This window comes from Anomaloglossus baeobatrachus, chromosome 8 (genome assembly GCF_048569485.1).
Source record: "Anomaloglossus baeobatrachus isolate aAnoBae1 chromosome 8, aAnoBae1.hap1, whole genome shotgun sequence".
Classification (NCBI taxonomy): domain Eukaryota; kingdom Metazoa; phylum Chordata; class Amphibia; order Anura; family Aromobatidae; genus Anomaloglossus; species Anomaloglossus baeobatrachus.
In genome coordinates, this window is record NC_134360.1 from 85393878 (window position 1) to 85421601 (window position 27724).

The following is a 27724-nucleotide window of genomic DNA, read 5'->3' on the forward strand; positions in this document are numbered from 1 at the left end:
AACGTGCGTACCTGAGGAAGTCGCGCCAGGCGTTTCTGAAAAAATACGGATAGCGCGGAGACTTGACCTTTAAGGGAGCCGAGCGACAAACCTTTTTCCAACCCAGACTGCAGGAAGGAAAGAAAAGTAGGCAATGCAAAAGGCCAGGGAGAAACTCCCTGAGCAGAGCACCAAGATAGGAATATCCTCCACGTCCTGTGGTAGATCTTGGCGGAGGATGGCTTCCTAGCCTGTCTCATGGTGGCAACCACTTCATGAGATAAACCTGAGGCCGCTAGGATCCAGGACTCAATGGCCACACAGTCAGGTTCAGGGCCGCAGAATTCAGATAGAAAAACGGCCCTTGAGACAGCAAGTCTGGACGGTCTGGTAGTGCCCACGGATGGCCTACCGTGAGGTGCCACAGATCCGGGTACCACGACCTCCTTGGCCAGTCTGGAGCGACGAGAATGGCGCGGCGGCAGTCGGACCTGATTTTGCGGAGCACTCTGGGCAACAATGCCAGAGGTGGGAACACATACGGTAGCCGGAACTGCGACCAATCTTGAACTAAGGCGTCTGCCGCCAGAGCTCGGTGATCGTGAGACCGTGCCATGAAAACCGGGACTTTGTTGTTGTGCCGTGACGCCATCAGGTCGACGTCCGGCATCCCCCAGCGGCGACAGATCTCCTGAAACACGTCCGGGTGAAGGGACCATTCCCCTGCGTCCATGCCCTGGCGACTGAGAAAGTCTGCTTCCCAGTTTTCTACGCCTGGGATGTGGACTGCGGATATGGTGGATGCCGTGTCTTCCACCCACGTCAGAATCCGCCGGACTTCCTGGAAGGCTTGCCGACTGCGTGTTCCCCCTTGGTGGTTGATGTATGCCACCGCTGTGGAGTTGTCCGACTGAATTCGGATCTGCTTGCCTTCCAGCCACTGTTGGAAGGCTTGTAGGGCAAGATAGACTGCTCTGATTTCCAGAACATTGATCTGAAGGGTGGACTCTTTCCGAGTCCACGTACCTTGAGCCCTGTGGTGGAGAAACACTGCTCCCCACCCTGATAGACTCGCATCTGTCGTGACCACCGCCCAGGATGGGGGTAGGAACGACTTTCCTTTTGACAATGAGGTGGGAAGAAGCCACCACCGGAGAGATTCCTTGGCTGCCTGAGAGAGGGAGACCTCCCTGTCGAGGGACGTCGACTTCCCGTCCCATTGGCGGAGAATGTCCCATTGTAATGGACGCAGATGAAACTGCGCAAAAGGAACTGCTTCCATTGCTGCTACCATCTTCCCTAGGAAGTGCATGAGGCGCCTCAAGGGGTGCGACTGGCCCTGCAGGAGAGATTGCACCCCTGTCTGTAGCGAGCACTGTTTGTCCAGTGGAAGTTTCACTATCGCTGAGAGAGTATGAAACTCCATGCCAAGATATATTAGTGATTGGGTCGGGGTTAGATTTGACTTTGAAAAGTTGATGATCCACCCGAAACTCTGGAGAGTCTTCAGTGCCACGTTCAGGCTGTGTTGGCATGCCTCTTGAGAGGGTGCCTTGATAAGTAGATAGTCTAAATACGGGATCACAGAGTGACCTTGCGAGTGCAGGACTGCTACTACTGCTGCCATGACCTTGGTGAAGGCCCGAGGGGCTGTCGCCAGCCCGAAAGGTAGAGCTACGAACTGCAGGTGTTCGCTTCCTATAACGAAGCGTAGAAAACGCTGATGCTCTGGTGCAATCGGCACGTGGAGATAAGCATCCTTGATGTCTATTGATGCTAGGAAATCTCCTTGAGACATTGAGGCGATAACGGAGCGGAGAGATTCCATCCGGAACCTCCTGGTTTTTACGTGTTTGTTGAGCAGCTTTAGATCCAGGACGGGACGGAACGACCCGTCTTTCTTTGGCACCACAAACAAATTGGAGTAAAAACCGTGGCCTTGTTCCTGAAGAGGAACGGAAGTCACCACTCCTTCCGCCTTTAGAGCGGACACCGCTTGCAGCAGAGCATCGGCTCGGTCGGGCGGTGGAGAAGTTCTGAAGAAACGAGTTGGAGGACGAGAGCTGAACTCTATCCTGTACCCGTGAGACAGAACGTCTCTCACCCAACGGTCTTTGACCTGTGACAGCCAAATGTCGCCAAAGCGGGAGAGCCTGCCACCGACCGAGGATGCGGAGAGAGGAGACTGAAAGTCATGAGGAAGCCGTCTTGGTAACGGTTCTTCCGGCTTTTTTTTTTTTTTTTTTTTTTGGGCGTGATTGAGTCCGCCAAGAATCTGAGCTCCTCTGATCCTTTTGAGTCCTTTTGGACGAGTAGAATTGGGACCTGCCTGAGCCTCGAAAGGACCGAAAACCAGACTGTCCCCTCCTCTGTTGGGGTTTGTTTTGTCTGGGTTGCGGTAAGGCTGAATCCTTACCCTTGGAGTGTTTAATGATTTCATCCAAACGCTCACCAAACAATCGGTCACGAGAAAAAGGCAAACTGGTTAAGCACTTCTTGGAAGAAGAATCTGCCTTCCATTCTCTCAACCACAGGGCTCTGCGTAAAACCACGGAGTTGGCTGACGCCACCGCCGTACGGCTCGTAGAGTCTAGGACAGTATTAATCGCGTAAGACGCGAATGCAGACATTTGAGAGGTCAATGGTGCCACCTGCGGAGCAGATGTACGTGTGACCGTGTCGACCTGTGTAAGGCCAGCTGAAATAGCTTGGAGTGCCCATACGGCTGCGAATGCTGGCGCCAACGACGCTCCAATAGCTTCATAGATGGATTTTAACCAGAGCTCCATCTGTCTGTCAGTGGCATCTTTAAGTGCCGCCCCATCTTCCACTGCAACTAGAGATCTGGCTACAAGCCTGGAGATTGGAGGGTCCACCTTGGGACACTGTGTCCAGCCCTTGACCACGTCAGGGGGAAAAGGATAGCGCGTATCTTTAAGCCGTTTGGAGAAACGCTTATCTGGATAAGCGTGGTGTTTCTGGATTGCGTCTCTAAAGTCAGAGTGGTCCAGAAAAGTGCTTAATTTACGCTTGGGATACCTGAAATGGAATTTCTCCTGCTGTGAAGCTGCCTCCTCCGCAGGAGGAGCTTGTGGAGAAATATCTAACATCTTATTGATGGACGCTATAAGATCATTCACTATGGCGTCACCATCCGGGGTATCTAGATTGAGAGCGGCCCCAGTATCAGAATCCTGATCAGTTACATCCGCCTCATCACACAGAGAGTCGTCCCGCTGGGACCCTGACCAGTGTGATGAAGTTGAGGGTCGCTCATAGCGAGCCCGCTTAGGTTGTCTGGGACTGTCGTCCGAGTCAGAGCCGTCACCCTGGGGTGCATGTGACACCCCCGGAGCTAGGAAGTGTTCCAGCTGAGGGGGACCAGGGGGCAATGAACCAACAGTGCCCATGGTCTGAGTTACTGGTCTAGACTGCAATGTTTCAAGAATTTTAGACATAGTCATAGACAATCTGTCAGCAAAAGCTGCAAACTCCGTCCCTGTCACCTGGACAGCATTCACAGGTGGTTCTCCCTGGGTCACCTCTAGCAGAGGCCCCGGCTGAGCAATTGCCACAGGGGCCGAGCACTGCACACAATGGGGGTCAGTGGAACCTGCCGGTAGAGCAACCCCACATGCGGTACAGGCAGCATATAAAGTCCGTGCCTTGGCACTTTTGCTTTTTGCGGACGACATGCTGTTGTCTCCTTGAGAAATCTAAGGATGGTATATAGCAGAAAATCACCAGCGACCGTACAGTGTAAAGTATTGCCAGCACAAAATACAAACTACATTATGGCACAAGTGGGGGAGAGCCCTTGAGGGCTGCTTACCGCACGCTGAAAAGCGGGTGTGAGGTCGTAGAATCCCTTGTCTGGGTCTCCCAGCCTCCCCTCTGCAGCTCAGCGTGCAGGCAGGAATGGCTGCCGGCGTCCTGTGAAGAGGGGCGGACCGTGGGCGTGCCACAAACAAAAGTGCAGGAAACTGCGTCCCACTGTGCCTAGTGTGAGGGCTGGAGTATGTAAAACAGACTCCAGCTCTTAGCGCTGCTGGTCTGTACAGCGTCCCGCCCTCCTCCTGACTGGCAGGTCTGGGGGCGGGAACGATACGAACTAGGCCGCAAAAGCCGGGGACTGTAGTAATCTAGCGCGGCCGTCATATATGCACGGCCAGCGCGGAAGTCCCCGGCGCACCACAAATCCCAGCCGCGACGCAGTAAACACTGACCCCAGCGGCCGGATCGGCCGATCGTACTAAGTCTCCTCACTCAGCAGAGCTGTAGTGAGTAACGGCACAAGCGCAGCAGCGCTGTTTACCCCGGCGCACTAACACACCCAGCAATGCTGCAGTGTGCGTGCGGTAAGCACGGGGACACGGAGTACCTTAATGAAGCAGGGTCCTGTCCCTGAGGAAACTCCGCTCCGTATCCAGCAGATCCTCCAGGGGCTGTGGATGGAGCACGGTCTCAGTGCCCGGAGACCGGTCAAGTCCCACTTCACCCAGAGCCCTAATGGGGATGGGGAAGGAATCAGCATGTGGGCTCCAGCCTCCGTACCCGCAATGGGTACCTCAACCTTAACAAACACCGCCGACCGCAAGTGGGGTGAGAAGGGAGCATGCTGGGGGCCCCCGTATGGGCCCTCTTTTCTTCCATCCGACAGTCAGCAGCTGCTGCTGACTAAACAGTGGAGCTATGCGTGCATGTCTGACCTCCTTCGCACAAAGCATAAAACTGAGGAGCCCGTGATCCCACGGGGGGGGTGTATAGCCAGAAGGGGAGGGGCCTTACACTTTTAAGTGTAATACTTTGTGTGGCCTCCGGAGGCAGTAGCTATACACCCCAATTGTCTGGGTCTCCCAATTAGGAGCGACAAAGAAAGAGGAGGCTATGCATTACAGAGCTATGATTCCTAAACCCTTTCTCCGATTTGGATGTAAAAACTCTCATATTGCAGCTGGGAGTGTGCACTTTCAGCCCATATTATATATATAATTGTATTTCTGAACATGTTTTTGTAAACAGCTAAAATAACAAAACTTGTGTCACTGTCCAAATATTTCTGGCCCTAACTGTATAGAGGTCCACAACCGGAGACCGGCTGTGGCTTACCAGACCGCTGAGCGCGGTGTTGTGTGCCCTCCAGATCCCGAAGCCCGGTCCCCCAGTGCGCAGCACCTCAGCAGAGATGCAGAATGCAGGATGTCCCAGTGCAGAGTGAACTCTGCCTGAGAAGAGGGCGTTCCTATAAAAGAGCGGGAACTGGAGGGCTATAGAGACCTGCAGGGAAGGAGGGACGCCTTAGCAGTGGGGAGTGTCCCTCCCCTGTGTAGAACGGCCGCCGGGAGGAGCCGAACCTGTCCCTCTGCATGAGTGACATGCGAGGGCAGGAAAACGAAACTAGGCCTCCGACGAAGCCGGGGCCTAAATTTAATCGGCGAGGCCGACAAGCAGGCACCATCGGCGCGGTTCTCTGGCAAAAGCTGGAGAACCCGCCGGAAAAGTTAAAAACAATCACATACAGCATACTCTCCCCATACAATAAAGAACCGGGACCCCCAACATAAACGTCTCAGGTACTTAGCTGCTGAGACGCAGGGCCATGTCCCTGGGGATGAGTGCTCCGGTCCAACAGAATCCTCAAGGGGCTGTGGATGGAGACCGGACTCCTGCCAGGCATGGAGACCGTGCTGGCTCCCACTTCAAGCCAGAGCCCAGAAGGGATGGTGAAGGAGCGCGGCATGTAAGGCTTCAGCCTTGTAAATCAACCTTAACAAAACCGCCGACACAGTGGGGTCAGAAGGGACATGCCGGGAGTCCAGACATGGACCCGCTTTTCTTCAAACTCTTTCCAAAAGTCAAACAAATCAGATGAGAATGCATGTGTGGATGTATGACCTCCTGAACACAAAGCGATAAACTGGCTAGGACTGGCTACCAGGGGGTGTATAAGCTCAGAGGGAGGAGTTACACTTTTAAGTGTAGTACTTTGTGTGTCCTCCGGAGGCAGAAGCTAAACACCAAATGGTCTGGATCTCCCAAAGGAACGATAAAGAAAGAAGGGAATTTTGTTTACTTACCGTAAATTCCTTTTCTTCTAGCTCCTATCGGGAGACCCAGACAATTGGGTGTATAGCTTCTGCCTCCGGAGGCCACACAAAGTATTACACTTTAAAAAGTGTAACCCCTCCCCTCTGCCTATACACCCTCCCGTGCATCACGGGCTCCTCAGTTTTGGTGCAAAAGCAGGAAGGAGGAAAAACTTATAAATTGGTCTAAGGTAAATTCAATCCGAAGGATGTTCGGAGAACTGAACCATGAACCAAAAGAACAATTCAACATGAACAACATGTGTACACAAAAGAACAACCAGCCCGAAGGGCACAGGGGCGGGTGCTGGGTCTCCCAATAGGAGCTAGAAGAAAAGGAATTTATGGTAAGTAAACAAAATTCCCTTCTTCTTTGTCGCTCCATTGGGAGACCCAGACAATTGGGACGTCCAAAAGCAGTCCCTGGGTGGGTAAAAGAATACCTCGATAAAAAGAGCCGAGACGGCCCCCTCTTACAGGTGGGCAACCGCCGCCTGAAGGACTCGCCTACCTAGACTGGCGTCTGCCGAAGCATAGGTATGCACCTGATAGTGTTTCGTGAAAGTGTGCAGACTAGACCAGGTAGCTGCCTGACACACCTGCTGAGCCGTAGCCCGGTGCCGCAATGCCCAGGACGCACCCACGGCTCTGGTAGAATGGGCTTTCAGCCCTGAAGGAAGCGGAAGCCCAGAAGAACGGTAGGCTTCAAGAATCGGTTCCTTGATCCACCGAGCCAAGGTTGACTTGGAAGCCTGCGAACCCTTTCGCTGGCCAGCGACAAGGACAAAGAGCGCATCTGAACGACGCAGGGGCGCCGTGCGAGACACGTAGAACCGGAGTGCTCTTACCAGATCCAAAGAGTGCAAATCCTTTTCACATTGGTGAATTGGATTAGGGCAAAATGAAGGCAAGGAGATATCCTGATTGAGATGAAAAGGGGATACCACCTTAGGGAGAAATTCCGGGACAGGACGCAGAACCACCTTATCCTGGTGAAAAACCAGGAAGGGGGCTTTGCATGACAGCGCTGCAAGCTCCGACACTCTTCGGAGTGAAGTAACTGCCACTAGAAAGGCCACCTTCTGCGAAAGACGTGATAAAGAGACATCCCGCAGCGGCTCGAAAGGTGGTTTCTGAAGAGCCGTTAGCACCCTGTTAAGGTCCCAGGGTTCCAGCGGGCGCTTGTAAGGTGGGACTATGTGGCAAACTCCCTGCAGGAACGTGCGGACCTGCGGAAGCCTGGCCAGGCGCTTTGAAAAAATACGGAGAGCGCCGATACTTGTCCCTTGAGAGAGCCGAGTGACAAACCCTTGTCCATTCCGGATTGAAGGAATGAAAGAAAAGTGGGTAAGGCAAACGGCCAGGGAGAAAAACCATTATCAGAGCACCAGGATAAGAAGATCCGCCAAGATCTGTAATAGATCTTGGCGGACGTTGGTTTCCTGGCCTGTCTCATAGTGGCAATTACATCCTGAGATAATCCTGAAGACGCTAGGAGCCAGGACTCAATGGCCACACAGTCAGGTTGAGGGCCACAGAATTCAGATGGAAAAACGGCCCTTGTGACAGCAAGTCTGGGCGGTCTGGAAGCGCCCACGGTTGACCCACCGTGAGATGCCACAGATCCGGGTACCACGATCGCCTCGGCCAATCTGGAGCGACGAGAATGGCGCGATGACAGTCGGACCTGATCTTGCGTAACACTCTGGGCAGCATCGCCAGAGGAGGAAATACATAAGGCAGTCGAAACTGCGACCAATCCTGAACTAATGCGTCCGCCGCCAGAGCTCTGTGATCCTGAGACCGTGCCATGAAGGCCGGGACCTTGTTGTTGTGTCGTGACGCCATGAGATCGACGTCCGGCGTTCCCCAGCGGCGACAGATCTCTCGAAACACGTCTGGGTGCAGAGACCATTCCCCCGCGTCCATGCCCTGACGACTGAGAAAATCTGCTTCCCAGTTTTCTACGCCCGGGATGTGAACTGCGGAGATCGTGGAGGCTGTGGCTTCCACCCACTGCAGAAACTGAGGAGCCCGTGATGCACGGGAGGGTGTATAGGCAGAGGGGAGGGGTTACACTTTTTAAAGTGTAATACTTTGTGTGGCCTCCGGAGGCAGAAGCTATACACCCAATTGTCTGGGTCTCCCAATGGAGCGACAAAGAAAAAAAGTTTTATTACTTACAGGTTCCCTATGTAAATAAGGAGAGGGTCTAGTCCCCTGGGCGTTGCATGCTTTCTGTGGTGTCACGCCCCTGGGCATGATACCGAGGACTTACATGAGTGACATGCGCTTGTGAAGTCGGCAAGTAAACACACGGATATGAAGGCTGCACAAATGGCAAGCGTGCACGATCTCCAAGAGCTTTCCGTGGTATCACACCCCTGTGGGTGTGATTCCATGGATTTACAGGACCAACGTCACCGTCAGCTGGAGATCCTGTACGTGCGCGCTTGCCGTTCGCGCAGCCGTCATATCTGGGTGTTTACTTGCCAGCTTCACAAGCGCACTATCAGAAGACTCCTGTGGTTCCGACGATGCGCAAAGCGCGTCTAAAGCTGTCAAGTAAACACCCAGATATGACGGCTGCGTGAATGGCACGTGTGGGATCTCCAGGAGCTGACGGTGACGCCGCACATATAAATCCATGGTATCACGCCCACAGGGGTGTAATACCACGGAAAGCATGCAAACACCCACGGAGCGAGGCAACGCCCAGGGGACTAGACCCTCTCCTATTTACATAGGGAACATGCAAGTTATAAAATGTTTTTTTATAAAATCATATTACACAATATTACAACACAGGGATGGGTAGGAAGGTGTTACTAGGCCACACAACACCCTGCTTGTAGGTTAGAGCGCATATGGGACCTGAAAGGTTCGCTTTAAATCTCGCTGCTCGGATTAAGTGAACTGTACTCCTCTGGGCAGCGTTCCAGTTATGTCGGCGGCGTTATTCCAGTGCTGTCACTTCAGCAGAAGTCAAGTGACCCCAATGATGCCACATACAGACTCCTGCCGGGATGCTGCATGTATCGTGCACTTCTCAGTGATATGGAAGAGAGAAGTGTTGGAATAACTCTTTAAAGACTCTCAATACCTTTAGGAATTTCTTTTATTTTTGTTTAAATGGTCACGGTTTTAACAAACTTTGCAAAAATAGTCCAGGTGACTAAGAAATGTTATCTACTTTATTGTAGAAATCTTTATCTTTCATCACAAAATTATTTGACTCCAGAGTGGGATTCCCTGTCTCACACCGTGCTGGAGTCACCGTCACGCAGCTCAGGAATGCTGTATGACCGCTTTAGAGGGGGAAGAAAAAATAAAACGGCAATGGTAGCCACGCGGCGCATATGGTATCACAAGGCTCACTCACAGCAAGAAGTCTTCTTCAGAGAGACGTAAAAACAGTGAAATAAAAACAAAAATGGGCTCAAAAGGTCACAAGTTGCCGAGATTGGGTTTTACTTACCATTGCCATGTGAAGTACTTCGGGATGCTCAGTGTAAAAGTTCTTCTCAAACTTAGGAAGCTCATTTAAATCCCAGCGTTTCTTACGAAGACGTTCTCCAGGGTTACCAAATTTTGGAAAACGAGAGCCACCGGCACTACAGAGGTAGACAAAGAGACCATAAGTTATTGAAGAGGATGTCAAATATATTTTAATGAATACATTAAGGGAGTTATATAAAATAAATTGTCCAATACATTGATACTGATGACCAGGGTGTGTGGCATGTGCCCCTCTCTGGACCGGACCGCTGAGGCCTAGACTGACTGTATAATAATGGTGGGTTGGGCAACTATACCAGGGAGCCTATAACTACCCAAACTACCCACAGCACCCAAAAGCTGCTTGGGCTGTAACTTGCAAGCAATAGTCTCTCTCAGTTATAGAGAGCAGTAAGACTGCAGAGCTTGCACATGGGATTTCAGCTGCCCGTGTCTGAAACGCATCTATTTGTCTTCCCCTGCTGATTGCAGTCCCTTGCTGGGCCTGAGCCTTCAGACTGATATTTTTCCCAGAGGAGGTTGCAACCAAATTTTTCAGTGTGAAATGCTAGCTAAGGCAAGGTGCGCACGTTGCGTAATTACATGCAGTTACGCTGCGATCTGCACCACAGCGTAACTGCATGCGTCCTGCGTCCCCAGAATAATCTATGAAGATTATGCAGGAGACGTGCGCACGTGGCGTATTAGAGCGCAGCGCTTCGGCTGCTGCCCGAAGCGCGCGTTCTAAGAAGTGACATGTCACTTATTCCGTGCGCTCTGCATGCAGCCCCTGCTCTGTCTATGGGAGGGGCTGCAGTCAGAGCGCATGAAAACGGCTTTTTTTTCATTACGGACTCTTTCTGCAGCGATTTGAAGCGCACGTGTGCTGTTCAAATCGCTGCAGAAATTTCTGCAGGGACAAACGCTACGTGCGCACATAGCCTAAGACTAAGGTGTCTAACCAGGTCACACAGATCTCACTGCCGACACCTACTGTAATTATTAAAGCAGGGAAAAGAAAGGCGAGCACAGTTGTGGTGTGTCATTACATACACTGCTTTGTGTCTATCCCAGGCATTACAATAAGCCCTAGTACCTGGAATAGATGCATGGCTTTGTATGTGACATACTGCAGCTCTCCTCGCACAGCACTGTCATATCATTCATATAATGGCCATTGCTGGAAGTAGTAACCATTTCACCCTAATGAGCATTAAAAATGTTCAGCCAGACACTTTTATCCCATCTGAGCACGCTCTGTTTAAAAAAACGAAAATCGTCGCTGGATTCTGTCATAGGACGGATCCTGCGCCCATAGGCTTCCATTCTACAAGACGATGCACAGCGACGAATCCAGTGCCGCCCGTTTTTTTCGACGGTGACAAAAAAACATTCCTCTGGACATCGCTTCCGTCGGCTGCAAAGACATTTTTCGACGGATCCGTCGTACGATGGATGCAACATCAGGCCATCACAATCCGTCGCTAATACAAGTCAATAGTAAAAAAAAAAACCAAAACAGATCCAAATCCGTTTTTTCACATTTCAACAGATTGCGACTGATGGCAAAAAACTGATGTGTGAACATACCCTTAATGTGCTTCTGATTAGGTGATCACCTGAACCAAATCTTATTTAACAAGTAAAAAAAAAAACAAAAAAAAACACTGCCGTGGTCTTCACAATCATCTTGCAATAGGACAAGCTGGATGGCAAAACAAGGCTAGTAATATCCCAAAAGTAATAGGAAGGAAAAAATAACTTTTAAACATGCCAAAGGAGTTGAAAAGAAATGTCTTGAGTGAGGAAAAGAAGGGCTCAATTCTGACTTTACTGGCAAAGGGATACAGTGAGCGTCATGTTGCCTCCATCCTTAAAATTTCTAATACGGCAGTCCATTACATTGGGGACAATAAAGCTACAGACCAGCAGAGGGCGAAAGCGACTCTTCACTGACCAGGATGACCGTCACATTATTCGAATGTCACTCAACAACTGCAGGATGACATCAAGTGACCTACAAAAAGAATGGCAAATGGCAGCTGGGGTGAAGAGCACGGCAAGAACAGTTCGTAATAGGTTCCTAGAGGCAGGGCTCAAGTCATGTAAAGCTAGAAAAAAACGCCTTTCATGAATGAAAAGCAAAAAGGAGAACCAGGCTGAAGTTTGGCAAAGACCATAAGGATTGGATTAAGGTAATCTTCTCTTATGAGTCTAATTTTCAGCTTTGCCCAACACCTGGTCAAATAATGGTTAGACGGAGACCTGGAAAGGCGTACAAGCCATGTGTCTTGTACCCACTGTGAAATTTGGTGGAGGATCGGTGATGATCTGGGGATCCTTCAGCAAAGCTAGAATTGGGCAGATTAAACTTTGCAAAGGACGTATGAATCAAGCCACATACAAGGTTATCCTGGAAAAACAGTTGCTTCCTTCTGCTCAGGCAATGTTCCCCAACTCTGAGGACTGTTTTTTCCAGCAGTACAATGCGCCATGCCACACAGCTAGGTCAATCAATGTGTGGATGAAGGACCACCACATCAAAACCCTGTCATGGCCAGCCCAATCTCCAGACCTGAACCCCATTGAAAACCTCTGGAATGTAATCAAGAGGAAGATGGATAGTCACAAGCCATCAAAGAAGAATTGCTTACATTTTTGCACTAGGAGTGGCATAAGGTCACCCAAAAGCAGTGTGACAGACCGGTGGAAAGCAGCCAAAACGCATGAAGGCTGTGATTAATAGATTTACCACAAAATATTGATTTCTGACCTCTTCCTGAGGCAAAACATTATTAGTACTGTTGGTTCTAAAGGATTATAAACTTGTTTCTTTGCATGATTTGAGGTCTGAAAGCAATGCATTGTTTTGTTATTGTGACGATTTCTCATTTTCAGAAAATACCGTATATGCCGGCGTATAAGACGACTGGGCGTATAAGACGACCCCCAACTTCTGCCCTAAAAATATAGAATTTGGGATATACTCACTGTATAAGACTACCCCGCTCCCAAATGAAAAAAAGTCTGCTTTGATTAATTTTAATTCCGCGAGAGCCGTACAATATGTTTTTAAAGGGCCATTGACAGATCAATCGCTCCAATGTTCACTTAGTACAGCAAGGAATGCTCCTCCCTGCTGTATAAAGCCACAACTGGACTGAAACAATGGTACTACACTCTGCTACAAACAGACAAACACACACAACTCTGCTACAAACAGACAAACACACACAACTCTGCTACATACAGACAAACACACACAACTCTGCTACATACAGACAAACACACACACACAACTCTGCTACATACAGACAAACACATACAACTCTGCTACATACAGACAAACACACACAACTCTGCTACATACAGACAAACACATACAACTCTGCTACAGACAAACACATACAACTCTGCTACATACAGACAAATACACACAACTCTGCTTCTCTGTGGGGCCTGCACCCGCGGCTCGGCGGGTACAGCACCCGCGGCATCGGCGGGGGGGGGATTGGCAGGGCATACATCTGGGGGGTTAGAAGCAGCTCACCGGGGCCCATAATGGGGAGGCGGGGAGGGCATTTACCCGATTAGGTCACGGTGGAGAGGGGGCCCACACAGCGCCGGACAGAAGCTCGCCTCCTTCATCTGTGGGACTGAGAAGGCGGTAGCTCCACCCACAGATGAAATTCAAAACAGGATGTCTGCGCGCCTTAAAGTGACGGCGCCGCAGATTGCTGCCGAGGACTGCGGTCCCCGGAACTCGGCCGGGGGCAGCAGAACTATAAAGGCGAGTGAGCCCCGGCCAAGGGACAGGAGAACTGACGAGGCCGAGTGGGCCCCCCCGGCTCTCCAGGGCCCCGGCATTTGCCCATAGACAGGTAGGAGCCCTGTCTGCGAGCCAGATACGGCCATCAAAAGAGCCATATCTGGCTCGCGAGTCATAGGTTCCCGACCCCTGCTGTATGATATATACCGTATTTTTCACTTTATAAGACGCACCTGATTATAAGACGCACCCCCAAATTTGGTGAAGGAAAAGAGAATTTTTTTTTTTTAATGTTAAATGGGGTCCATCTTATAATGCCAGTGTCCCTCTAACAAATCATATAGGGTATATGTCCCTCATAGCCCCCCATCCTAAAATTAGCCCCCTTAATCTGGATATGGCCCCCTTATATTGAATATAGCCCCCTTGTGATGGCACACGTTCCCCTGTGCTGCCTATGGTCCCCTATGGATTGCACACGTTCCCGTGTTAGATAACGCCCCCATGCTGCTGCCCATGGCCCCTATAGATCGCACAAGTCCCCCTGTGTTACATATCGCCCCCATAGTGCTGCCCATGGCTCCTATATAGATCGCACAAGTCCCCCTGTGTTAGATATCGCCCCCATAGTGCTGCCTATGGCCCCTATATAGATCGCACAAGTCCCCCTGTGTTAGATATCGCCCCCATAGTGCTGCCCATGGCCCCTATATAGATTGCACAAGTCCCCCTGTGTTAGATATCTCCCCCATAGTGCTGCCCATGGCCCCTATAGATCGCACAAGTCCCCCTGTGTTAGATATCGCCCCCATAGTGCTGCCCATGGCCCCTATATAGATCGCACAAGTCCCCCTGTGTCAGATATCGCCCCCATAGTGCTGCCCATGGCCCCTATAGATCGCACAAGTCCCCCTGTGTCAGATATCGCCCCCATAGTGCTGCCCATGGCCCCTATAGATCGCACAAGTCCCCCTGTGTCAGATATCGCCCCCATAGTGCTGCCCATGGCCCCTATAGATCGCACAAGTCCCCCTGTGTTAGATATCGCCCCCAGGCTGCTGCCCATAGTAAAATAAAACCCTCTTTCCTTACCTCCTGCAGCGCTGAGCTCCCTCCTGTCTGGCTCCGTGCTTCTGTTCTTCTTCCACTTCCTGGTTCTCAGTGCGGTCATGTGATCGGCACAGCAGGCTGAGATCTCTGCCTGCCTGATCACAGTGGAAGCAGGGACACGGGGAGAAACGCTGGAGGGGTAAGTAAGGCTAAGTTCACACATCCTGTGTTTTCAATCCGTCAGGTCCGTCAGCAACGGATCAGTCATTTTCAAGATGTCAACTGATGTGTTTTTCACAGGATTCCTTTCACAGGAATCCTGTGAAAAAACGGATCAGTTGCGTCCGTTACATCCGCTGTGCGTCCGTTTTTTGACGGATCAGTCATGATCCGTCTGTGTTTGGGACAGCCCAGTGGGCGTGCCAAGCATGCTGGGCATGCTCAGTAGAGCATGACGGAATCCTGCGCTGGATTCCGTTGTAAGACGGATTACGACGGAATCCAGCACCATAGACATGCATTACAAGCTTGACGGATGGCGACGGATTCCTGCGCGGCGCGTTAATTTTGACGGCCCGAAAAACGTTACATTCTGCGTGCCTCCCCGCTCGGCGGTCAGTCAAAAACGACGGACCGCGACGCAGCGGATGCAACGCAGGGTCATCAGTTGCAATCCGTCGCTAATAGAAGTCTATGGGGAAATACAGGATTCCTGCAAAATATTTTGCAGGTTACCGTAATTCCCCAAGGCGACGGATTGTGACTGATGCAAAACACAGGATGTGTGAACTTAGCCTAAAGCTTTTTTATTTTAGAATGAGCAGCAGCCTGGGGGCCAAATCTAACACAGGGGTGGGCATGTGCGATCACACTGGGACGCAGGCTCATATAATATGCACCGCTGCCCCAGCCCCTCACTGCGTGCGATTTCAGCACCATTGGAGATGGACAGCGGCTGTGCATATTATATGAGCGGGTGCAGGAGATCAAAGGCTGCGTTCCCCTGTGCTCCAGAGCTGCTGCCCCCACCTCCCCTGGACGCTGCAGTGTACATATATATATACACACCCCCCCCCCCCCCCCTCGTATATCCGGCGTATAAGACGACCCCCCACTGTAGCCATTTTTTTAAGGGGGTAAAAAGTCGTCTTATACGCCAGTATATACGGTAAATACAAAATTTATTGCTTGGAAATTCGGAGACCTTGTCAGTAGTTTATAGAATAAAAGAACAATTTACATTTTACTGAAAAATATAAAGAGAAAAATCAGAAAAACTGAAAATTTTGCAGTGGTCTCTTCATTTTTGCCAGAGCTGTATTTTAAATGTCATCATAGACCCTGATTCCTGCAATGTGTCACATACTGAGCTGATAGCTACAATGTTGATATAGTCACCGTTTTATGTGCTGCAGATCTACCATTTCTCTGAATGCTGAGCTCTGTATAACCCCGCCAACACCACTGATAGCTTACTGTGTACACTGTGCATAGGCAGAAAGCTGCTAATCAGTGGTGGGGGCAGGGTTATACAGAGATCATGAATATGGAGGACTGCATTACAACAGGTTTACTAGTTCTCTGGTGATAATCTCCTGCTAATAAAACAGTTGATATTGTCAGGTGCGGCAGACATTAGTCTAAGGCTGGATTCACACGATGGTATGACATCCGATGCGAGTGCATTGGATGCGATATGCTAATGACACTCGGCTCCTGCTGAGATGCGAGTGGGAGCAGAGTGTCATGCAACTGTGATCGGATCACAGCTGCGGAGGAGAAGGAGGGATAATCCTCTCCACAGTCAGCTGATGCGATTATCACACTTCACTTTGATATCAACCGAGTGCAGTCCAATGTTTCAATCGCACCCATAGACTTGTATGGATGCGGGCGACACGTCGATTGCTGACAATTGTAGCATCCTGAGACTTTTCTCTCATCCAGAATCTGGATGAGAAAAAAAGCTGATCATCTGCTCTCCCTCATTGAATAACATTGGTCCAAGTACAATGCAAGATTTTTACCAACTTGTGCAGGTAGTTGCAAGCTCTGTAAAAATCTATAAGGACTGTGCCAGCACTGGAGACAGCAGCAGGACACCACCTAGACTAGTACAGCCTGCAGTACAGAAATTAGCAAAAAAAAAAAAGGGCAGTGGTCCCCAACCTGTGGCTTGGGAATCACATGTGGCTTGCGGCGGTCCCATAACGTGTGGCTCCCTACCAGCTTGGTGTGTTAGCACCAGATCTGGCAGACTGCTGAAGAGCAGGTCTCCAGCTGGTGATATATATGAGTAGCCCCACACAGAGGAGATGTGGATGGAGGTAGGAACCTCTGAATATTGGTATACTGTCTCGGTATGGAGATTTCTGTGGAAAAGCTTTGGCTGTCAATATACTTTGTAATGGGGCCTCTGGGTGTCACTACTGAGGGGCGGTAGTTAAATGTGGGCCACAACCCTCTCAGAGCTGAATGTGGCTCCAAAAGGTCAGAAAGGTTGGGCACCATTGCTCGAATGGTAGGTTCACACAACCTTTTTCTCCTTCATCGGGAAAACCAGTCCGATCAGACTCATCAGTTTTCTAGAATGTGGATGGGTTGGGGGCGGATAAGGTTCTCTACCATTTCCACTCTGTCAATCCATAATTTTATTTTCATGGATCTTTTCATGGAAATTGGGACAAAAAAAATAAATAGGTAAATATCCGACACGTGGACAACTCCCATAGAATATTATAGGTCTGAGTACTATCTGTGAAAACAAGAGAAAATCAATATTGATTTCGAAAAAGGATAGTAAATCATTTCTCTGTAGAAAGTGGAGGAAGCCTTAATCTAACGTGAAATGCCTCCTCTACAACTGGCAGTGGGTGTTTTGCATTACAACTATTCAAGAAATTATTTCTTGGATATTCAACAATTACTCAACAAGCTCAGCCAACAAACCCACACTATCACAACAGATGATAAAGTCGAGCAAAAGTCAACATTTCCAGTTGAAAATTCACTTCTCTGATATCTGTTGGCTGTGATGGGTCATTGAATGCAATAATTACACAATTAACCACCTAAGGCTACATTTACCCGACAGCTCCATTTTTGGGGTCTGCAAAACACGATCCTGTTTTTCCACAGATGCATCCGTGTGACAACCGTTCAGTATACGGTCCGTGTGACAACCGTTCAGTATACAGTCCGTGTGACAACCGTTCAGTATACAGTCCGTGTGACAACCGTTCAGTATACGGTCCGTGTGACAACCGTTCAGTATACAGTCCGTGTGACAACCGTTCAGTATACGGTCCGTGTGACAACCGTTCAGTATACGGTCCGTGTGACAACCGGTCAGTATACGGTCCGTGTGACAACCGGTCAGTATACGGTCCGTGTGACAACCGGTCAGTATACGGTCCGTGTGACAACCGGTCAGTATACGGTCCGTGTGACAACCGTTCAGTATACGGTCCGTGTGACAACCGGTCAGTATACGGTCCGTGTGACAACCGGTCAGTATACGGTCCGTGTGACAACCGGTCAGTATACGGTCCGTGTGAAAACCGTTCAGTATACGGTCCGTGTGACAACCGTTCAGTATACGGTTCGTGTGACTTCCGTCTTTTTTTTTTTTTCAGACCACAAAAAACTCCCCCAAAAAACAGAAGGAGCGTTAAAATCTGTCCACAGTGTCTGGCCAGATGCTTGTCCCCATATGAAGGCTATGGGTGTGCAGGTCTATATCGTACTGTAAAATAAATTTAAAAAAACAAAAACAAAAAAAAAAAAACAGCGTGCCCACCCCTTAATTTTGATACCCAGCCAACAAAGCCTCACAGCTTGCCGCATCCATTAGATGCAACAGTGACGGGACTCTACCCGGCTCTTCCGGCTGCCCTGGTGCGTTGGCAATCGGGGTAATATATGGGGTTGATACCAGCTGTGTAATGTCACCTGGCATCAAGCTCTGGGGTTAGTGATGCCAATGATCCATACTCTCTGTCCCAGTCAATGAAGAACAGAATGTTCCCCATTGGCTCGGAGAGCAGTGCAGTGACCTGAGCTAACATTAATAGGTCAGCCCAGGTCACCGCAGGGCATGACAAGCGCTGACTTCATGAGGTTAGCAAGGTACATTACCTGCAGTGATTGAAGCCACTGCCCTCCTGACATCAGCGCTTTTCATTGATTTCCATTGTCCGCTGTGTTCACTAGCAAAGTATTGCGAGAGGCCTGTGACGTCACCTCTAGTCACAGTCTTGGGCCGTCTGTGAGAGGTGATGTGAGAACGCGGTGGGCATATAAGTCAGTGATGAGCGCTGACGTCAGGCGTGTAGCAGTCTTCGTCACAACAGATAATGAATTTAACTAACCTCCTGACGGCAGCACTTGTCTTCCCCGCAACTGCTGACACTGCAGGGACACCCGCTTCCGTGCGGCTTCCGGGGATTTTGCGGACTCATTGACTTGTATTGTGTCATGGTCCGCAATTATGGAACAGAATAGGACATGTTCCATAACGGTAGACATACAGCATCCGATGTGTTTTTTGTAGGAACTGATGGCACACGGAAGTGCTTACGTGTGCCATCCGATCCTACACAAAAGACATTGAAAAAAAGGTCTTGTCAGTAGGTCCGCAAAACAACAGGAACTGACCAGGACAAACAGAACGGTCGTCTGAATCAGCCCTAAGGAAGGGCATGTGTACACCACGTTTGTTTGAGGTGGTCAAAAGAGATACATTTTCTTGTGGACTTCACTTCAGGAAACGCTCCTTCTGGGGAAGTTTATAGTTTCCTAAAGGAGTTTAGAAGAGTTTTCCCGGAAGTGTTTTCCTTTCTTTGCAGCTTTGTGATTGGACAGTAACTAGCTTGGAAAAGTTTCCATCAGAAGTAGCTTCAAAGTATAGACATGAGCTTTATTTTCTCCCACCAGGCATTTTTCAAACCCAGAAAAAAAAATTGCTTAAAACAATGAACATATGATCAGCAAATGGCAGTACAATAACGAGGAATTGTCTGAGAGGCCCTGCGCACACACCTGAAGTCTACAGGAAACGTAAGAAGGAGTTTTCTGCTTCTAATTTTTGCTCTTTCCAACCCGCACAAGGTTAAAATAAATCCTTATTCTCCCCTCCAGTGCGGCCGATCCGCCACTGTAACTGTCTTAGGTTAATACTACCCTGGTGTCCAAATCGTTAGAGCCACGGAGCTCAGTGATTGGCTGACTGCAAACTGTGAAGGTCATGACTGCCCCATGTTCAGTCACCTGTATATATATATATATACACACACAGGGAACACAGGGGAATCACGACAGTGAGCACAGGTCACATGACCGCCCACCGAGTGTTACGGGGGGACCGGCAGATTAGGACCAGGGGGTATATATCCTAATCGCCAGTCGGGGCCCACCGTGCTCCAGATGACAAAGGAGCTGCTGGCACCTGAGGGTTAGGCGGAGACTATAGAGCTGGATGGCTCTGAGATAACCCAGGAACTCTGGGAACCGGTCACATGTGTTGGGACACGTCAGACCGGACGACAACCCGATTAGCGTTTTGGTGCACCTAGCGCTACACCAACCACGTGTGCAGGAAACACGTCAGGCCGGGTGGTAACCAGGTAGCGTTGACCGGAAGACCGCCACGAAAGCGCCCTGTCGGCCACGTGTGTAGGACACGTCAGGCCGAGCGGTCCTCCGATTAGGGTTTCTGGCCACCTCTCAACTGGCCACGTGTGTGTAGGACACGTCAGGCCAGATGGGTACACCAGTAGCGTTGACCGGGAAGCCGAGGAGGATAAGGAACACCCTGTTAACTCCACAGGGGTCCTGGGGTACGCTGTCCGTGTGCGTAGGGGGCACAACCGGACAGGTGGCGCAGCAGGTGCGTTGTCCGTTGCGTAGGGGGCACAATCGGACAGGTGGCGCAGCAGGTGCGTTGTCCGTGTGCGTAGGAGGCACAATCGGACAGGTGGCGCAACAGGTGCGTTGTCCGTGTGCGTAGGGGGCACAATCGGACAGGAAGCACAGCAGCCGCAGCCCAGTTAACGCCACTGGGCTGCTATAGCAAGACTGGAACGGCAGGAGGGAAGCACGGCGCCTGACCCTGATGTGCCGAGCCACGAATCTTGGCGTGACAGGCACCGTACGCCTAACCCTACCTACCGCTTCCCAACATAGGCTTATGCCGCAATGAGGCTCTAACGTGGAGGTGTGCTCTGACTGAGCAAAAGTGAAGACTGCGCACCTCCATGTTGTCTCCAGCCCCTTTTATAACCTGGGTCCGTCCCAAACCCAGGGTGGAACCACCAAGGTCCAATAGCAGAGTGCCATGTCATCAGTGACGTCACATGCGACCTATCCGGAACCGCCACGTCATTGATGACCTCATGGCAGCCACGCCCCAAACACTTCACCAGTCATCGTCTGACGACCAATACTGAGGTGCCAGATCATAGGGGCGGGCCTCTGCGAGCCAGTCCGGAGTTGCCACGTCATCAGGACACCTGACACCCTCTGCCCTATCAGGGCCTGCCACCTCACGGACATGCTCAGTGAGGTCCTTACTAAGTGCCTGAGCATGCCCAGTATCCTGAGCAACAGGCTCAGAAAGCAGACTATCAGTTTGAGCATGCTCAGTAGGCACATCCCAGAACTTAGACACAGCACGAAGTCCAAGTACCTGTGCAAAGAGGCTGTTAGGGTTAATTGTGGGAGCATGCTCAGTAGCCTGAACTGAGGACTTAGTCTCAGACATAACACAATCAGGCTGAGCATGCTCACTAGGCAAAACACCGGGCTTAGACTCTGGCTGGGGTAAATCGGCGCACGCATGCGCACTAGCCGCCTCTCCACACTTAGACGTGGTGGAAGGAACACCCAACTGGACGACCCGAGGCACGGCCAAGAACGGCAGCCGGCGCCTGGGAGCAACAGGAACCGCAGCAGGCTGCTTGCGGCTATGGCGACGCCGGTTCGTAACACCGAGCATAGAGAGGAATCGCGACAGTGAGCACAGGTCACATGACCGCCCACCGGGCATACAGGGGAATCACGACAGTGAGCACAGGTCACATGACCGCCCACCGGGCATACAGGGGAATCACGACAGTGAGCACAGGTCACATGACCGCCCACCGGGCATACAGGGGAATCGCGACAGTGAGCACAGGTCACATGACCGCCCACCGGGCATACAGGGGAAGGGCATACAGGGGAATCGCGACAGTAGCACAGGTCAAATGACCGCCCACCGAGCATACAGGGGAATCACGACAGTGAGCACAGGTCACATGACCGCCCACCGGGCATACAGGGGAATCACGACAGTGAGCACAGGTCACATGACCGCCCACCGGGCATACAGGGGAATCACGACAGTGAGCACAGGTCACATGACCGCCCACCGGGCATACAGGGGAATCGCGACAGTGAGCACAGGTCACATGACCGCCCACCGGGCATACAGGGGAATCGCGACAGTGAGCACAGGTCACATGACCGCCCACCGAGCATACAGGGGAATCGCGACAGTGAGCACAGGTCACATGACCGCCCACCGGGCATACAGGGGAATCGCGACAGTGAGCACAGGTCACATGACCGCCCACCGAGCATACAGGGGAATGGCAACAGTAGCACAGGTCACATGACCGCCCACCGAGCATACAGGGCAATCACGACAGTGAGCACAGGTCACATGACCGCCCACCGGGCATACAGGGGAATCAGGACAGTGAGCACAGGTCACATGACCGCCCACCGAGCATACAGGGGAATCGCGACAGTAGCACAGGTCACATGACCGCCCACCGGGCATACAGGGGAATCGCGACAGTGAGCACAGGTCAGACGACCGCCCACCGGGCATACAGGGGAATCGCGACAGTAGCACAGGTCACATGACCGCCCACCGAGCATACAGGGGAATCGCGACAGTAGCACAGGTCACATGACCGCCCACCGAGCATACAGGGGAATCGCGACAGTAGCACAGGTCACGTGTCCGGGCATACAGGGGAATCGCGACACAGCAATACAGGAGCAGCGCAGATCAGAGCATTTTCTGCACATCCAACAAAAACGCATTTCATTATGGCTTCCATTGCTCTCAGGCCGAGATCACACAATGCAGAACATCTCTTGTGTACACGGTGTTGTTGCGGCTCGCACTGTTGTCTCCGCAGTGAGCCCCGCCGCAGGCTGCACATGAATGCGGCAGTGAGCGCCGTGCTGTATAATGGCTGCGGTATGCGGAGTGTGTGACGTGGAGGCGCGGGCTCCGCACACAGCCGGCCATGGCGGGGACGTGGTACATAACGGACCCGGGGCAGCCATTACCCGCCACTGCACACAGCAATCATCCACAATGACTGAGCACAAGCACACGGCTCTCACCCGCCCCGGTCACGATCCATAAAGCTTCCCCTCATCCTGCCGTCGCCGTAAAACGATGAAAATGTGGGAAACAGCCTGGAGCCGGACGGGACCACAAGTAGACCGTGAAAGGGCAGCTAGTGTGCTTCTCGGGCGAAATCGCGGGCACTGGAGACGCGGACCGGTAACAGCTATGCTCCTCTAGCGCACTAGCACAAAATGGCCGATGTCGTCTTCCTTCCTTCACTCGTTAACGCGAAATGGAGCTACGCTGTTTACGTAGCGTAATTAACACGGGCGAATCAGTAAGAACTTCCCACGGAATGCGTAGATCAGTTTTAGAATACAGGACAGCCTCCAGCATGACGTCATTCGGAACTATCGAGTTTGAAGTAGGCGTGTCTAGTTGTCATTGACGCGGCAAGAAGACGCGGGCTCCTATTGTGCCTGCTAGTGATCGGCAGCGCCCTCTGCTGAGCCTGCAGGGACCTGCATTACCCTCTACTGAGCCCACTGGGGACCTGCAGCGCCCTCTGCTGAGCCCACTGGGGACTTGCAATACACTCTACTGAGCCTGCGGGGACCTGCTTTATACTCTACTGAGCCCACTGGGGACCTGCAGCGCCCTCTACTGAGCCCACTGGCGACCTGCAATACACTCTACTGAGCCTGCAGGGACCTGCTTTATACTCTACTGAGCCCACTGGGGACCTGCAGCACCCTCTGCTGAGCCTGCAGGGACCTGCAATATACTCTACTGAGCCCACTGGGGACCTGCAGCGCCCTCTGCTGAGCCTGCAGGGACCTGCTTTATACTCTACTGAGCCCACTGGGGACCTGCAGCGCCCTCTACTGAGCCCACTGGCGACCTGCAATACACTCTACTGAGCCCACTGGGGACCTGCAGCACCCTCTGCTGAGCCTGCGGGGACCTGCTTTATACTCTACTGAGCCCACTGGGGACCTGCAGCGCCCTCTGCTGAGCCCACTGGGGACTTGCAATACACTCTACTGAGCCTGCGGGACCTGCAATATACTCTACTGAGCCCACTGGCGACCTGCATTACACTCTACTGAGCCCACTGGCGACCTGCATTACACTCTACTGAGCCTGCGGGGACCTGCAATATACTCTACTGAGCCCACTGGGGACCTGCATTACACTCTACTGAGCCCACTGGCGACCTGCATTACACTCTACTGAGCCTGCTGGGGACCTGCAATATACTCTACTGAGCCCACTGGGGACCTGCATTACACTCTACTGAGCCCACTGGGGACCTGCATTACACTCTACTGAGCCCACTGGGGACCTGCATTACACTCTACTGAGCCTGCTGGGGACCTGCATTACACTCTACTGAGCCCACTGGGGACCTGCATTACACTCTACTGAGCCCACTGGGGACTTGCAATACACTCTACTGAGCCTGCGGGACCTGCAATATACTCTACTGAGCCCACTGGCGACCTGCATTACACTCTACTGAGCCCACTGGGGACCTGCATTACACTCTACTGAGCCTGCTGGGGACCTGCAATATACTCTACTGAGCCCACTAGGGACCTGCATTACACTCTACTGAGCCCACTGGGGACCTGCAGCGCCCTCTGCTGAGCCCACTGGGGACCTGTAGCGCCCTCTACTGAGTCTGCGGGGACCTGCAATACACTCTACTGAGCCCACTAGGGACCTGCATTACACTCTACTGAGCCCACTAGGGACCTGCATTACACTCTACTGAGCCCACTGGGGACCTGCATTACACTCTACTGAGCCCACTAGGGACCTGCATTACACTCTACTGAGCCCACTGGGGACCTGCATTACACTCTACTGAGCCCACTAGGGACCTGCATTACACTCTACTGAGCCCACTGGGGACCTGCATTACACTCTACTGAGCCCACTAGGGACCTGCATTACACTCTACTGAGCCCACTGGGGACCTGCATTACACTCTACTGAGCCCACTGGGGACCTGCATTACACTCTACTGAGCCCACTGGGGACCTGCATTACACTCTACTGAGCCCACTGGGGACTTGTATTACACTCTACTGAGCCCACTGGCGACCTGCAGCGCCCTCTACTGAGCCCACTGGGGACCTGTAGCGCCCTCTACTGAGCCTGCGGGGACCTGCAATACACTCTACTGAGCCCACTGGGGACCTGCAGCGCCCTCTACTGAGCCTGCTGGGGACCTGCATTACACTCTACTGAGCCCACTAGGGACCTGCATTACACTCTACTGAGCCCACTGGGGACCTGCATTACACTCTACTGAGCCAACTGGGGACCTGCATTACACTCTACTGAGCCTGCTGGGGACCTGCATTACACTCTACTGAGCCCACTGGGGACCTGCATTACACTCTACTGAGCCCACTGGGGACTTGCAATACACTCTACTGAGCCTGCGGGACCTGCAATATACTCTACTGAGCCCACTGGCGACCTGCATTACACTCTACTGAGCCCACTGGGGACCTGCATTACACTCTACTGAGCCTGCGGGGGCCTGCAATATACTCTACTGAGCCCACTAGGGACCTGCATTACACTCTACTGAGCCCACTGGGGACCTGCAGCGCCCTCTGCTGAGCCCACTGGGGACCTGTAGCGCCCTCTACTGAGTCTGCGGGGACCTGCAATACACTCTACTGAGCCCACTAGGGACCTGCATTACACTCTACTGAGCCCACTAGGGACCTGCATTACACTCTACTGAGCCCACTGGGGACCTGCAGCGCCCTCTGCTGAGCCCACTGGGGACTTGCAATACACTCTACTGAGCCTGCGGGACCTGCAATATACTCTACTGAGCCCACTGGCGACCTGCATTACACTCTACTGAGCCCACTGGGGACCTGCATTACACTCCACTGAGCCCACTGGCGACCTGCATTACACTCTACTGAGCCTGCGGGGACCTGCAATTTACTCTACTGAGCCCACTGGGGACCTGCATTACACTCTACTGAGCCTGCTGGGGACCTGCAATATACTCTACTGAGCCCACTAGGGACCTGCATTACACTCTACTGAGCCCACTGGGGACCTGCATTACACTCTACTGAGCCCACTGGGGACCTGCATTACACTCTACTGAGCCTGCTGGGGACCTGCATTACACTCTACTGAGCCCACTGGGGACCTGCATTACACTCTACTGAGCCCACTGGGGACTTGCAATACACTCTACTGAGCCTGCGGGACCTGCAATATACTCTACTGAGCCCACTGGGGACCTGCATTACACTCTACTGAGCCTGCGGGGACCTGCAATATACTCTACTGAGCCCACTAGGGACCTGCATTACACTCTACTGAGCCCACTGGGGACCTGCAGCGCCCTCTGCTGAGCCCACTGGGGACCTGTAGCGCCCTCTACTGAGTCTGCGGGGACCTGCAATACACTCTACTGAGCCCACTAGGGACCTGCATTACACTCTACTGAGCCCACTAGGGACCTGCATTACACTCTACTGAGCCCACTGGGGACCTGCAGCGCCCTCTGCTGAGCCCACTGGGGACTTGCAATACACTCTACTGAGCCTGCGGGACCTGCAATATACTCTACTGAGCCCACTGGCGACCTGCATTACACTCTACTGAGCCCACTGGGGACCTGCATTACACTCCACTGAGCCCACTGGCGACCTGCATTACACTCTACTGAGCCTGCGGGGACCTGCAATTTACTCTACTGAGCCCACTGGGGACCTGCATTACACTCTACTGAGCCTGCTGGGGACCTGCAATATACTCTACTGAGCCCACTAGGGACCTGCATTACACTCTACTGAGCCCACTGGGGACCTGCATTACACTCTACTGAGCCCACTGGGGACCTGCATTACACTCTACTGAGCCTGCTGGGGACCTGCATTACACTCTACTGAGCCCACTGGGGACCTGCATTACACTCTACTGAGCCCACTGGGGACTTGCAATACACTCTACTGAGCCTGCGGGACCTGCAATATACTCTACTGAGCCCACTGGCGACCTGCATTACACTCTACTGAGCCCACTGGGGACCTGCATTACACTCTACTGAGCCTGCGGGGACCTGCAATATACTCTACTGAGCCCACTAGGGACCTGCATTACACTCTACTGAGCCCACTGGGGACCTGCAGCGCCCTCTGCTGAGCCCACTGGGGACCTGTAGCGCCCTCTACTGAGTCTGCGGGGACCTGCAATACACTCTACTGAGCCCACTAGGGACCTGCATTACACTCTACTGAGCCCACTAGGGACCTGCATTACACTCTACTGAGCCCACTGGGGACCTGCATTACACTCTACTGAGCCCACTAGGGACCTGCATTACACTCTACTGAGCCCACTGGGGACCTGCATTACACTCTACTGAGCCCACTGGGGACCTGCATTACACTCTACTGAGCCCACTGGGGACCTGCATTACACTCTACTGAGCCCACTGGGGACCTGCATTACACTCTACTGAGCCCACTGGGGACTTGTATTACACTCTACTGAGCCCACTGGCGACCTGCAGCGCCCTCTACTGAGCCCACTGGGGACCTGTAGCGCCCTCTACTGAGCCTGCGGGGACCTGCAATACACTCTACTGAGCCCACTGGGGACCTGCAGCGCCCTCTACTGAGCCTGCTGGGGACCTGCATTACACTCTACTGAGCCCACTAGGGACCTGCATTACACTCTACTGAGCCCACTGGGGACCTGCATTACACTCTACTGAGCCCACTGGGGACCTGCATTACACTCTACTGAGCCTGCTGGGGACCTGCATTACACTCTACTGAGCCCACTGGGGACCTGCATTACACTCTACTGAGCCCACTGGGGACTTGCAATACACTCTACTGAGCCTGCGGGACCTGCAATATACTCTACTGAGCCCACTGGCGACCTGCATTACACTCTACTGAGCCCACTGGGGACCTGCATTACACTCTACTGAGCCTGCGG

At 52.1% G+C, this 27724-nt stretch overlaps 1 protein-coding gene across 1 annotated transcript in view; it reads right to left on the reverse strand.

Annotated features, from left to right (window-relative positions):
• The window catches only part of DDX17 (DEAD-box helicase 17), a 73800-nt gene extending 50791 nt beyond the window's left edge, over positions 1-23009 (reverse strand). The window contains exons 1-2 of the mRNA XM_075321860.1: positions 22783-23009; positions 9544-9679 (exon numbers count right to left, since the gene is read on the reverse strand). Of these exons, the coding sequence (XP_075177975.1) occupies positions 9544-9679; positions 22783-22817 (171 nt within the window). The 5' untranslated portion in view covers positions 22818-23009. The remainder of the gene's footprint in view (positions 1-9543; positions 9680-22782) is intronic.
• Between the last annotated feature and the right edge of the window lie 4715 nt (positions 23010-27724).